This window comes from Aplidium turbinatum, chromosome 1 (assembly GCF_918807975.1).
Source record: "Aplidium turbinatum chromosome 1, kaAplTurb1.1, whole genome shotgun sequence".
Lineage (NCBI taxonomy): Eukaryota > Metazoa > Chordata > Ascidiacea > Aplousobranchia > Polyclinidae > Aplidium > Aplidium turbinatum.
In genome coordinates this window covers 45,588,324-45,603,298 of record NC_137472.1, presented here as the reverse complement: position 1 = coordinate 45,603,298, position 14,975 = coordinate 45,588,324, and the positions used below count along the sequence as shown (strand labels likewise).

The 14,975-nt window shown below is 36.1% G+C and overlaps 1 protein-coding gene across 1 annotated transcript; it reads right to left on the bottom strand.

Moving 5' to 3' along the window:
• Window positions 1–2,955: 2,955 nt before the first annotated feature.
• Window positions 2,956–13,349, bottom strand: LOC145766326 (matrix metalloproteinase-21-like). The gene is made up of 10 exons (XM_082578016.1): window positions 13,219–13,349; window positions 12,538–12,885; window positions 10,264–10,501; window positions 9,484–9,649; window positions 7,364–7,560; window positions 6,931–7,078; window positions 4,855–4,984; window positions 4,224–4,375; window positions 3,692–3,864; window positions 2,956–3,593 (listed from the first exon to the last, which is right to left on the bottom strand). The coding sequence occupies exons 1-10, from the start codon at window positions 13,326–13,328 to the stop codon at window positions 3,273–3,275; spliced, it is 1,983 nt and encodes a 660-aa protein (XP_082434142.1). The 5' UTR covers window positions 13,329–13,349; the 3' UTR covers window positions 2,956–3,272.
• Between the last annotated feature and the right edge of the window lie 1,626 nt (window positions 13,350–14,975).

Here is a 14,975-nt window from a genome sequence, read left to right as displayed (position 1 = left end):
CAAAAAAGTTTGGGAAACCCTGGCTTAGCATATACAAATCTTTTAACGAGGTCCATTGCGCCAGCATCGCTGTTTTCAAGGGCATAGAGCTCTTGAAATAAAGTATCTTCAACTTCCGCGATGATTCCATTCATTGATTTTCCTCTTTCTTTCTCTGATCTCTCATTCTCGATACTGCTCACGATATGAGTGATCACCATTTGGCGAACTTCTTCCGCTTGTATTCCAGGTACGGTAGCCATTCCAACCAACGCGAAAGCGGGTAATTCGGATGAGTCGCGCTGGCCAGAATACAGTACATCGTGAAACTCCGAACGCAAAACGAGATTTTCCATGAAAACAAAAAAAATGACGCATAGCGCTTGACGCTTAAAATCGGCAAAATAGTTGACGGCGCTATCACTTCCGTCAACTAAAAAATAAACTGACGGCGCTAGCCTCAGCGTCAACGTACAACACTGTTAATGACGTCATCATCTTTCGGAGTCAGTACACAATGAATTGGATTCTCCTAATTAAATTGAATCTGTTACGCATAAATCATCTTTTTACAATAAGAATTAAGTAAGTTATGACGTTTTCAAATCTCGTGAAAACAACTTCCTATTAAAAACAATGCATTTTCAAGCCTCGAAAAAATCGCTTCAGTACCTTTATGAATCGCGATTTTTGGAAATGAAGACGATGTCCGATCTAGCTTAAACTTTCAGGAATGTCGTTTTATGACTATTTGCAAGAAAGAAAGTTTGCAGTAATGAAATCGGAGAAAAAGTCCAAACTTGGCCAACTGGTCTTTTCGCTGTCTCCTCGTCATATGGCACATAATAAGTTACTTTATTGCATACCGGTATCTCTTATTGTTCTTATGTTTGTGTTATATGACAAATAAACTGATTCTGGTATCCAGACATACGCCCTTTGGTTGAAGGTTTTTCTTTAACAGGCGAGAAGCCAAACTTCATCTCTACTAAGGTAGGCTACATTCAGCTAATAAGGCCCACCTAACTTTGATTGCTCATATTTCACAATTGCCTTAATAATGTTGGTTGATACGCCTACTTGATAGGAATATAGTAGGCTACTGGTAGGTATCTACCAAATATTTAAACTTGAACTTCATTTGTTACTTCTAATTCAATTTATAGCAAATACAAAAAATGAGCATCCTGGCCTTAATACTCTCATATGTTAGCAATAAGGCCCACCATATTTTGGGTTAGAGTATGCTGGAAATACAACTCTTTGCTTGAAATCAATCAGCTTTCTCCACTGAAAGTAATCAAATGCATAAACCAGGCTTTGTTTTAAACTGCTTAGCAGTAACAGTGGAAGGTTTTGAACTGAAAATAATGTAACAATTAGAAGACTAAACAAGCACACTATGAACCAATAACACTCTCATGCTGCTTAGTCAGAATTCCAGTAGGCTACATGCTGGGCCTTATTACCAGTAACCTACCTACCTTGTCAGGCAAGTTAAGCTAGCTTCAACATAACACTAGAAAACAATTTCCGCATAAAAGCAGAATTTTCCTACGCTTTTATGATTGACAATGTGTCACAACCCTCCAAAACCTAATAAAAAAAACGCACAACTGCAAAAGCCCGCAATTTCCCCCCCCCCCCAAAAAAAAATGGAAATAATAAAATATTGCTTGTTTGACCGTAGGCCTACCAGAATTCTCTTGTATTTATTTAACTACTTGAAGTTGGCCAGCTCCACTTCAGCAATCGGTGTTTAAAATATTTTGTGCAGGCCTACGGCTATCCTAAAATCAGGGCTAAAGTTGAAAATAAAATTAACATCCCCCTTACTTACCAGACTTGTCGTCAACAGCTTTTAGGCTAGGCTACTCACAAAACATTAGACAATATTTGGAAATAAATTACAATTTATTGTAGATTTTCCAACATGCAACTACTTTGAAACCATGTTGCCTGCTGTGTCGATAAGCGGCGGGTCTTTCATGTAGGCTAGTCCTAGCATACAAAACTTAGAATAGACATCACATCTGTATGTTCAGTTTTGTGCCAACCTGCACTCAGGGCCGTTGGAAGGATATTTTGAGTCCGGTACCAACGAGATTCTTGGGCGTCAAAACAAGATATTTATATAAAAAAAAACTGCAACTAAACAATACGCTGTAGTTTATTCATGTTTCCGGGCCCCTTGAAGAGGTTTTGAGCCCTTAAATTATCCTGGGCCGAGGTCCAAAAGTAGCCTACCCCCTGCCCCCCCCCCCCCCGTTAATGCTACTGAGTAGGCTACACAGTTGTGTGAATATAGAAAATATCGAATGGGGATTATTTATTTTTTTCATCAGAATGGGTTGTATTCAGCACAACTTTTACACTCATCCAACGTTTGCAGACGTTGAGTCGATGAAAAACGAACTGGCATGTTTGCTGGAAATCGGCATGGTGTCGCATTCGTTATCACCTGTACGTAGCCTACTGATCAGTTTAGTTGAACATATTCTCAAAAAAATCGTACAATGAAATTCAGCAAAGGGAATGTTCAAATATTACGTAACGCCTTCGAGGGGGAGGGGGGGTTTATGCAAAACGTTACGTTAGCGTCACATCGGGGGGGAGGGGGTTCAAGCAAAACGTTACGTAACGCCTTCGACCACGGAAAGGTAGTTTTTGTGCTGAATTTGTAGTGAAAAAGCGTTACATGGGGGAGGGGGGATTGAAAAAAGCGTTACGTTGGCGTTACATGGGGGAGGGGGGGGGTCAAAAATTCGGAAAAAATGCGTTCCGTAATATTTGAACGTTCCCAAACTTCATGTTTCGCTGAATTTATAAAGCGATGCAATAACGAACGTAAGTACAACAGTCAAAAATCAAAAGGTATAAAACTATTATAGAATTAACTTGAAAACAGCCATATCTAGCAGCTGTGAGCTCCAACACTATCATCTTACACAATTTAATTTTCCATCGCTTTATCGTCCACTGCCATAATCAGGGCTGTGGAGTCGGAAGGATTTTGGCGTGACCTGAGTCGTTAAAAAAAGGCTGACTCCGACTTGATACAAAACGATAAACAATAAAGTTTTTGTTTACATATTTTTTCGATTACAATTTTAGTGAATTTAAATTTTAAAAGACTGAAAGAGAACAAAATTAAAAAAAAATCTGGCAACACTAAAGGCGGAATCGAGTGTTATGAATTGTTATGCACAACCCGCATAACAATTCATCATTCAGAAAAAAATATTAGTAAACTAGCTTACTGATTCTTCGTCAGTTGTCGTTTGCTGATCTAGTCAACCTGAATTTGGTGGTAAGTTCATGATTAGTTCAGAATTACCAACATCACAAATATATCTCCATTTTGATGAAATCTTTCGTCTTGGACCCACGGCTAAGTAAGGGATACGGATACCTTCGTTTCTTTCTCTGTCTCGCCAGTCTGCCAACTTCCAGTAGTATTCTCCTTTGAAAAAGTACGTCGCTTGGTAAGCATAAGAATAGTATGCGGCATCTATGTTGCCAGGTAATGGTGCTGCTTCTCCCCAGCCGGGATAAGCTTTAGAGATTTCAGCGGAGTCTACTAATTCCCCTTCGGTCCAATTGTACCTGTATACCTAAAGAATAAAATAATTAATTTTGCTTGGGCAAGGTTCAAATTTAATCTAATTATTTAACTTTATGTTTTACTCGCGATCCATTGAACTTAGCCTACCTTGTTTGCTTTGAAAAAGTAAATAAGCTCTTCTTTAAAGTTATAGTAAACTGTGTCAATTGGATATGGAATTCCGTGAAAATCATCTTCTATCCTACGAGGATAAGGGCGTTCAAATCTGTCGTAACGCTTTGTTTGGTCTCTTGTGCTGTCGTATTCCATATAAATATCCCCTGAAATAGCATCAACGTACTTGAGTTGATCAAGTAGCTTTTTTGCCAAGGTTAGGGAATTAACCGATTACTGTAGGCTAATTGTAATTATTTCTATCGATAGTATCTCAATATCTTCATAGTTAAAGAGGAATTTTGTTCACTTGGCTATCTTTGTAGCTGTTGTTCACAATTTCAAAGCAGATTAGATAGGCCTACTGTAGGCTACACAATAGACAGTTAGGTATTTCACTTGTTGTATAAACCTGAGCAGTGAGCACATAGCCTACTATGTAAGATACGGTACTCTCCACTTTAGTCCTGCCCTTTGGGCGTGGTAATGATCTTAAATAATATACAGTACTTTTACACAAGCTCACCTTTAAAAAAAAATGTTGGGCCATAGTAGCTCCTCCAACTCCTGATGTGCACTGCGCCGTCGATCTTACTGTGGGGATCCACAGGATGCTGCAGCAATCCTCTCCAGTATTGAGCCGTAAGCTTCGGATCTCCATATCGGGGTCTTCGAACTCTACGATTTGTGAAAATATTTAATTTTCAAACAATTTAGCCTACGTTTATACTGCATGAACTTGAGTGTTTAAGCTTGAGTGTTAACAGTGTAGACACAAAACAACAGATGTGTTGTAAACAATCATTATTTGCTTTGGCTCACCCACACGGAAACTAAACTTAACAAGACACTGCGCATCAACAACACGACACAGGATCCATATTTTCTGAATACCTAACTTCTAAGTATCGTAGCCTTTTGTTGAATGTAACAATAAGTAATTTTACAGTGATTTTTAGGTTGTCGAAATCACCACACAATCACACAGGTCACTTTGTCAAAACAGTAGGCTAAACTAAAAATATCGTAATCCTTTCCAGACTAATTAATTGCCTACTTGGATAGAGAAGATAGTTTTCTTATAAAAACAAGCAAAGTTTTTTTAAGTTAACCCTTTGATGTTCTACCGGACGCGCAATTGCAATTGTCTTGTTTACCTATTTTCATAGAGCCAGTACCAGGTTTTCCGAAAGAAATATGTGCTGTATTTCCATTGTCTTCGACCGCTGGGTGACCGGTCCTGCCTCACCCAATCAAACACAACATCAAAAGATAAATCACAGGCACCTACAATAAACAGTTTTTTAACTTTTTTGAAACGATTCTGTGAAGTTGTAGTCGATTTCACAACTCCGGGAAAAAATAGTAGGCTATTATCGTTTAAATACGGTAGCCTATAGCCTACCTAGAGATTTGCCGAAAGGACTATTAAGAAAGCGTAAGGAGCTAAAGCAGTGGTTCCCAACCTTTTGGTTGTCACGGACCCCTTTAGACAAATTATTAATTATGCGCACCCCTACCTAAATTTTGCCTCAACTACTGTACTGTGTCATATTGTATTGCCGCTGTGACTCCTGCGGCAAATATCAGATTAAACAGTTGCTCAAATAAGAAAATGAATGGATTGTTCAAGAAATGTCAGCAGTATTTGAATATTAAGGTGACCCAAAGTGCCATGCCGAAACTTTTTCAACGTAAGCAAATTTAATGAGACGGCTGTTGTTGCCTTTCCTGAACTAAACAACTGAACTGTGGTTGAGTTTTTGACAATGCAACACGCATGTCATCTTCAACGTCCAGGCGATTTCGATGTTGTTTTTATTGTAACAAGAGCTGAGAATCCTGCCTCGCAAAGGTTAAGTGGTTATGAATGGTAACAAAACAATAATCGCTTGCTTTGCCAAGAATGGGTAGGTTTGCAGTTGTGAGCATCAAAATTCTTCCACAGTTCTTGAATGAAATTCAATGCGTAATAACTCTTTTAATCTCAAATCAATTAGGTCATCTTTACTGAGATCGTCATCGCTGATGTTGGTCAAGTCAAAAAAAAAAGGATTTCGAATCCATGTTTCAACTTCCTTCGGCAGGTGTTCTAAATTAAAATAACGTTGAAATGAAATTTGCAGGGTTTCCAAGTGTGCGCAAAATTTTTCTCTCATAGAGATCAAAAGAATACATTCTCTTTGAGTTTCATCCATCAAAATAAGATCTTCTAACATTGGAAAGTTAGCGTAATTACCTGCTTCCAATCTGCTTTTTCAAACCGGCAACTTGGCTAAAAACGCCTTCAGTTTTTCAGGTGCCTCAATTATTGTCACACCTGGTCCTTGATTATGCCATGCAATGCCATGATTAACATTTTTAATATGACCCAAAATATCGGCTAAGTAGGCCATGCCGTATAGAAAACTTTTACTCTTAAATAATTTTGAGAGGGGAACTTCCTTTCGCTTTCAAAAGAGTTGATACCTCATTTTTTAGCTGCCGCAGTCATTTTAAAACTTCTTCTGTAGATAACAAACGCACCTCAAAATGATACAAAAGTACTTCGTAATCTGACCCTACTTCTTGACAGAGCGCTTTAAAAGTACGGTGTACTTGACACATTTGCATTTAAACAGATAAATGAAAGTAAAAAGATCGCTTTTCTTTTTTTTCCCAAAATTCGTCAAGGTAATCACGGACCCTCAAATGCTTTCTCACGGACCCCCAAGGGGTCCGCAAACCCCAGGTTGGGAACCACTGAGCTAAAGCATTTAAATTTAAATACATAACTGCAGACAGTGCACACCGTTTCGGTCTTCCAGCTTCCTACATGAATGCAAGAAATGAAAACCGATTGTTGTGCACAGTTTTTAATAGATTTAGCAACTGTTAGCCATAATACAGTCAGCAGCGATAGGCCTACTCAATTATACGTAGCCTATAGGAGTGACAGAAACTCGTCCCCCAATTAATAGGCCCACCCGCTTAAGGTTAAAATCGTCCGGTCCCAAGGTGATTTTAATAAGCGGGGACTACTGTATTATGTTACATCGATAGCAGAGTGTCAAGTGTAGGTCGTTAGTCTACGCTTTGCCTTAGTACAGACACTTTACATAATTTTTGAAAGCTCAGCCAACAAAAGCTTTAAATTTTACATGCGACGTTGAAACGGAGTAAAATGGCAACTTTTGCTTGCTGCGAGGTAGCCTAAAAACCAGAACACTAGAAAGACTTAAGAATTAAAATACCGTAAATTCCTTTTATACTTTCGCGATCTAGAATGCTCAGTTCGATTACACTCGGAGAAGGATGTGGTTTGTAAACAGGATTCATGATGGAGTTTCTGAAAGAATTATGCGGAAGACCGAGGGCATGCCCAGTTTCATGGATCGCCACCTCAAAAAAATATCAGCTATAAAAATGAGGGTTTTACACAAATTGAGCCTATGCGGTACACAAAATTTTCCGTCTACAATCAAAAACATAATTGTATGACAAAAACAAAGTACAGTGATTTCGAACCTGCATGAACTTTAAAAGTTGCACCAAACAAAAGTTTTGAGTTTACGAATATATTTAATAATCAGTACAAACAACATTAATTTGTTTAATTATTCTTATTTAATCTTTGTCAATATATAAAAACTACATTTACTGTATATCTACTGGTAATTTACTCACTTTGAGAAGACTAATGGGTCGATGGTTGGGTAGAATTCCAATAGGTAAAGTTTCGCCGCCTAGAGCTAACCAGTTAATTGGAACCAATTGGTAATTATCATTGAAATGGATCTCTGCTTTAGGTAAGGGCCATGCATGAGCGTATACTCTAAAGAAAGGCGCATCTTCAAACTTTATGAGACATCTATTATGAGAGCCTAAAAATTAAAAAATAAATTATGTTATAACGTAACTTACGGTGGGTCTATGTCTTTTTGTAAGTTAAAAAAACGTAGATTAGTGCCGCACCCTTGTCTCCTATAAAAACTAAAATGAAGAAGTAAAAGCTGGTTGATAATTAATTAATAATAATGTTATAGCTTATTAATTGTCGCTCTACAACTGCTAAGATCTTACAGCGACAGAGTTCTTTTTTTATGCGGTGCCGTTTTTAAAGTCTTTGGTTTGAGCCGACCTGGAATCGATCTTTAAACTGCCAGAGCCGAAGGCGATAACCACTCGCCCACTGAGCCAGTTGAAAGCTTGTTACTGACAACGATCTACAACGAATTAAACACGGAAGATCAACACGATCAACACTTAAAACATTTATTTGAGAGAGAAACAATAGCCTACTTCCAGGCTAGCACAAGAGTGACCAATCAATCAGTACAGGAGCATGTTGCATCAAATTGGGGTTGCTTCTACTTTGTGGCATAAATTGAAGGTGCGATACTAATGAAGTCAGCCGCACAACCAATGCAAGTCATCGAGTGTCATTTGCAACTCTTGCTACACTCGACCCTCAAATGCTTTAAAAAATATGTTATGTTATGGTTAAATAGGTATGTGAAATCCCATTGCTCAGTAGTCAACAGAAGGCTACTTCGTCCAAAGAGGTACTAACTGTGAGGTTTTGAACAAAAGCGCTCATTTAGAAAAATTAAATGAAAGCAAAAATTGTCAAATATGTTTGAGTAACATTCCTAAATTTGACGGTAGGCTATTCTTTTCTAGCTGACTTTGTCTTATTTATCATTTCTTTTAATGTTTATTGGGGGAAAGTTGGATTTTGTTCCTAAAATTTTTCTGCACCAATGCAAAAAATTTGGGTTTGATTCTCCGGTATAGCAAGTATGGAGCTTCAAACTTTTTTAGCTTTCAAGTTAAATAACGAAAAGGAAAGAAACAATAAGCAGCTTGCAAATATTTACTTCATAGGATGGATCTGGGCACAACAACAAAAGTTAACTGCAATTAACTAAAGAAGTCACTCTTCCTTTCCAGTTTCATGCTTGAACTGCCGGTGTGTGTCTCGCCGTAGCACAAACTTACAAGGTAAAGAAGATAGCAAGCATTTTCTGAGTAATACAAAATTTCAGAAATTTAATGGAAATATGCTTTAAGCCGCTTTACTAAGTGATGAATCCTTTTGAACTATTTTGTGGTTTTTCGTTTGCCATGTAATACAAAATTAAAAGATTTTTTACCTTTTGTATTTACGAAAAATGCAAATAAACATGTATGTGTGGCTTAACATATTATAACCCTGCTAAACGGTGTAGAAAACCTGGATGCTGGATACAATATATAGCTTTACATAGCTATGAAATATCATCAAACCAATTTTATTTGAAATATCTTTAAAAGAATTTTACTATTTTAACAATTGTAGCGTAAGAATTTATATGTTGTCATAGCCTATATGCAATATTTTTATGAGTCAAAAATGTTATATTGTTCTTTATCTTCTACAGTATATCTACACTATATCTACAGTTTTGCAACCACTGTTTATTTAATGGTTTATACACACCAAAGAAGATTATAAAATTGTGTATCTATTTTAAAAACAAATTCTGATGCTCAAATAATAATTAAAGCTTGGAAGCATGTTATCTGCATAAGCTATTAAACTTCAAGCATAGTAGAATATCGGCTCCAACAGCCGTCTGGGTAAAATATGTTAGCATCCTAACAAACTTGCTCTTGTCTAAGTGTATATTTTTCAAACTTTTTATTCTCCATGTAACACTCTGTGGTATTAAACTACTTGCAGTCGAAAAATTAACCAATAATTCTCAGCTTGCAAACTAACTCTGAGAAAAATTGCATCTTTAGTTCATAACATATTTTATCACCTGTTCCGAATCCGATAAGGACGTCCACTTCAGCTACAGGAGAATCATTGTCTTCCATAAAATTTCTCGGGATCACTTCGCTCCACATCCTAAAGGCCAGTTTCAAAGTGAACCAGACTTCACTGTTGCTCAGCAAAGGATTCCGACTGCTTGGCCATTCTGGAACCTAAATCCACAGGGGCCATGATATTCCAATAAAGTGTTTAAACTTTTAGATTTATACTTGATATTGTGCAGAATGTTCAATGAAATATGAAAGATTGTGATTTATGGTCGTATTTAGGCTAATGCTAATTGAATAAAGATTGAGTTTGAATGGACGAGATGGCAACGTAAGCAATCATCGTAACCACCATCCAGCATGTCACTGAGTGTCTTGTCAACGACACAACCGAGTGTCCTCGATAGGTGTCGAACCAGGGACTATGGTATTTGGCTATGCTGAAGACTGCAGGTTCATAATGTAAATATAAGATTGAAGCATTTTACTTATTGGATATTACATTACTCGCCAAATTTTCAATCTGTAAGCAATGAAAAAATACTTTGCAGAGTAGATTAATTTTCATTTTTTAAAACTTCTTAATTCAACTATCATTTAAAAAAAACTTTGCGGTTGTTTTTAAATAATGCTATTCCAACAAATTACAGTAAGTTGTTATCGGTCATCTGTCTATGGTATTCCAGAATTGCTTTTCTCCCAAAGCTATACAACTCAAAAAAATTAGCAATAAAAAGGAACAAAAGTTTCTACCAGCGTGCGCACAATCGCTTTCTTACCAGTCGCCAAGTGATAGTCTTTTTAGTAAAAGCCAGTCCCCACCCATTTCTTTGATAAATTGCTGATCGCTTTTCCCGTTGATTTTGTATTTGGTTGTGTTGAGTTACAGTGAGCATGCGGCTAATTAAACTTTGGTTTTTCATTGTAAACATCTTCTTTTCCTCAGTTTGTTGCCTGATTTTTTCGTGTAAGTTTTCTTTCCTTAAAGCTTCCAAGACCTGTTTCATGCTTTCAACTCTACAAAGTAAGTAGTAAATTGGCTATTTAACAAACCAAACCAAAATAACTTAGTGTAGAAAATGGCAGAAACGAATACGATGTATGAAGCAGATTTCACTAATTTCAATTATTGCCAGTCCTTAAAAATTAGGAGAAAAAGTTGTGGTCGTGACAAAAACGATCTATCTCGTTCTCTCCTTGTAAAATATTATAACTGTAGCCTACTTGAAGTGCAATTAACATATTTATTCAGTTCAAAAAGAATATTTCTTGACACAGCAGCATTTGCTATTCCAAAATTCATACCAAAGCAATGATGATTGTTTTGTTGTAATTGAGGGCTGTGCTGGAATGTCAGGTGAAAGTTATGATTTCTATTAAATAAGTTTAATCTCAATCATCAAGATTAACTTCTTGACAGCAATATCATTTTGTTTTATTGGAAAAGTATCATGATCTTTGATCAAAAGCAGTATCTATTTAGATCAAAAATAGAATATATTCTATTATAGTAAAATCTAATCTATTCTATTTGAATAAAATTATACTGAAGAAGCCACACTTGTGTGGCGAAATTTCTATATTTTAATAAATTGATTTTGCTGATTTGATATAATGCTATTTTATTTATTTTATAGTGTTAAAGGTCTGCAAACGTGCGTCGGCGTCAGAAGTTTCGTTGACATATGCGTCCAAAAATACTATTTGCATGTCGTTTCTTTGAAGCATCGCAAAAGAACTGTTGTGCCAAAAATTATATCATCTTTCATGAAAAGATCTTACAAGAAGTTTAATTTTGTGATTTTATTTTGTAATTTTGTAAACAATTTTGTAAACAATTTTGCTTTGTTGCTGAACACGAGGCGCCTACTACATTTATGGGTGTTCCGTTTTCTCACTGCTATGTAATGTTACTGTTTAGACTGGTGTGAAACAAGTTAAACTGGCAGTCGGTATAAAAATATCAAAATAGAATAATTGTAGTCATGTATTGTATGAAGAGATTTGGCAATTAAAGAGGAGATTTAACATCAATTGAGTTGGAATTTTTTCAATGATAATAATTTAATTAATTCAGGCTAATTAGAACAGAAAAACAATTTATTTAAACTTTATGAAGTGATGACGAGACAAAACTGTAGATTAAAACTTTAAAATAAAGACAAGTCTTGATAGCACCATCGAGAGGTAGTCTATCGAATGTTTTTAAATATAAACAAAGAGCTAAAACTCTTAAAAATATTTCAATTAGCAAATCACAGTTTGATTTTTTTCCACGATTTGTTTGTTGGCAATTACTTTTGAAAATGCAAGTTATTTGTGTATTTTAGAATTAATGAAATCCACGTTGAAGAAAAAATTTCACCATTTCCTTTTTAAGAAGAAAAGCTCTTAGAAAGGCAAAAAAATCCGCTTAAATGTTCTAAAAATAACTTTAAAATAGCAAAAACATGAGCTTTTGTTTGTATTTGGTTGCGAAAACTCTGCCCTACCTTTGGTTTGACCTTATGAAAACACAAATGCGATATTGGCAAAGCAATTTGCTGTAGCTAAGCCACTTCTACTTTGTCGCCAATTCGTTGTTTGACACAAAATTTTTGGCCTTTGACTGACGAAAAAAAAATCGAAAAAGGGATTATTTCAAGCACCGAGCAATTTAAGTCATAAGACGCAACAATCAACAACTACAACATTTTTCTTTACAATTGGCTCCAAACAAAAAAAAATATTGGAGTTGTTGGTTGTTCTGCGTTAAATGTGCACAAAGTAGACTACGTCAAAATTTTTCTTCGTTCGAAAGACTTTACTGATTGCAAACACTGCAAATACAGTCAAAGCTTTCCGCCTAGCCTGGACAATAAAATCCTTAGGATTTAGGCTTTCGGCGTTCGGAGACAGTTCTCTTAATTTTGTTATTCGAAACATTTATGTGTTTTTGTAAAATTGATGAAAAGTAAAAGAATTTCACTGCTTTGCCATGCATAAAACAATAACACAGTATGACCTATAAATAGAGTTTTATAGCACCATAGACATTAGACAATTGACATCACCTGCTTTGCTCTGGTAATATTTCTTCTAAAACTTCTTCAGAAGCTTCCTCATTTGAATTGGCATCAAATCTGCTTTCGGCAACAGGAGCTGGAGAAAAAAGAGACTCCTGGACGTTGAGATCATAATGAGAAACTGTGACTCTGCTTGTCAAACTCCTCCTCCTCAACGAGTGAGCTAGTGTTGATTCTTCCATAGGCTCGTTACTCATATCTAGCAACATCTCATCTCTAGGAATGTTTAAGTTGCCAACATGCTGCTCTAATAGTGAATCTTTAGCAACATTAGTGGAATTATCAACAAAACCACCGCTGGCATTTGATTTTTCAGTTTGATCTGGCACTCCGCATCTGTGAACAAGTAAATATATTTTGATATAATATATTTATTATAATATTATTATGCTAATATTAAGTAAAATATTATTTAATCATCTGAAGACAAGATGCTACTGTGCTTGAAATTTTTTTTTTCTGCAAATTTACTTCAAACTTGAGTTACTGGACGTGCTTTGCAGGTCCAGCTTTGGGTTCTTTGTTAAACTTTTTGAGTTAAAATTCTGACGAATTTTCTCAGTTCAACAGTAAACGTTGTCTACTAAGAGTGAATAAATAAAACCGAAAGCTGATGCCTTTTTAAAGTACGAGCACAAAAATTTTAAATCTGCTATTCCATGTTTTTACCTTAGCTGGGTCATTATCAACAAAGTCGCTTCGTCCAAACTGCCAGTGACATCCAAAGTATTTGCTTCTTGAAAACGTCTTAATGCGTTTAGAAATTGGCCGTCAATCATCTCGCTTGCTTTACCTTCCTTGCCCAAGGCGGTGGTGTTGCCCTGGGATTCACTTGTCCGGGTGTCTGCAGCAAAACGTGGGACTTTGCCTTCGTCAATGGTTTCATTATTTCGCGGAGAAAAAGCAGTCCAATCAGTTGGTGTAACCCATCCAAAGCTTCCCAAATATTTCTACAATTTGAAATATAAATCGTTCTGACTGCGCGCAGACGAAAGTTAACAACAAAAACAGATGCTATGTGTAAGAAAAAATTAAGTATTTGCGGTAGTTAATTTTAGTATGCTGTGGCTGCAGAAAGCCATAGAATTAATGTTTGCCGTAATAAGTCAAACAAAATGTAACAGAAATAAAAAAGCATGATTTAGATTATGTGAAGAAACTCTTGAAGCTCTTATGCTTGTCGTTTGAAACATTAAAAGAAAGATTTTGCCAACACTATGTTTTCAAAAATTTCATAAAAAAATTTAAATAACATTCAGATAACAACCTTTTCCGCATGCGTTGGTCGCAAGTCATTTTTGTTAATAACTAATTGAAACAATTTACAGTGTAGGTTTGTACATTAAGTAATATTTTGATTTATCTCTTTTATATTATCATGATCTTGTAGCTACTCACCTTAACCGATAGAAAAGTTGAATTGTTTATTGGGAATTCATTGGTGTTGTTTACAGGGACGGATTCAGATTCGGAGGACACTAAAGCCGCGCACAAGTAAAAGATGCAGGCAAGAAGCATAGGCGCACGTTGAATAAAAAATAGGTTGAAAATTTTTTTGCTTTTTATCATTTTAGTTGCATTTGATGCAGTTACAAGCAGAAAATGGCAATCGCCTAGTAATCAATACGCAGCTATCAGAACGAACTCTTCTCTCTTTGTATTCCAATTTTTTCTTTGCAGCCAGAAAGGCTTTGTGGAAAATGAGAGCTAGTTTCTACAGAGCTGGTGGTCTGAAACACAAAACTTGTTTTGCATCTTGTGTGTGTTATCAGTTTTATAATATTGACAATATAACGCTGTGATATATACAAACCTTTCGCTGACACCAATTGCAATACAACTTCTCAACACCCAGTTGCAACTGCGTTCTCAAATTTTTACATCGACTTTATTTTCATTTTAGCTTTTTCAAGGACTTAGATGCCAACACGAATTCTATTTTAATTAAGACAGATAATGACAATAATCTGCTTGCTCAACCGCTGTTTAAAACGATTTTGTTTACAAAAGTATCTTATCTGAAAAATATTCTAAACGTTTTTTGCATTATTTCGGGATTTCTAAGCAACATTTCTATTTTTTTGCTTTTATCATTAAAGTAGTCGAGCGAAAACGTTAGGCCTACTGGCTACCAGTATTGGATTCCAAGAAAATACATGGTCACGTGCCGTCCAAAGAAATCGAGCAAATTGTGCAAATGCCTGTGCCTTCCTGTCTCGTCCAACGGTTAGTAAGGCAGCCAGGCTTCCATTTATCTCAAATGTAGTATCTGTGGACCCAATTGGGGCATTTTGCATCAAGCATTGGATATTTTTATTTGAAAATGTCGATCAGTCTACCCACTCTGCAACGTTCAAATACCAAACATCGCTGTTTAAATATCATGATCCAGTGTCAAAATCCAATTTATCTTCAAAAATAGGTTT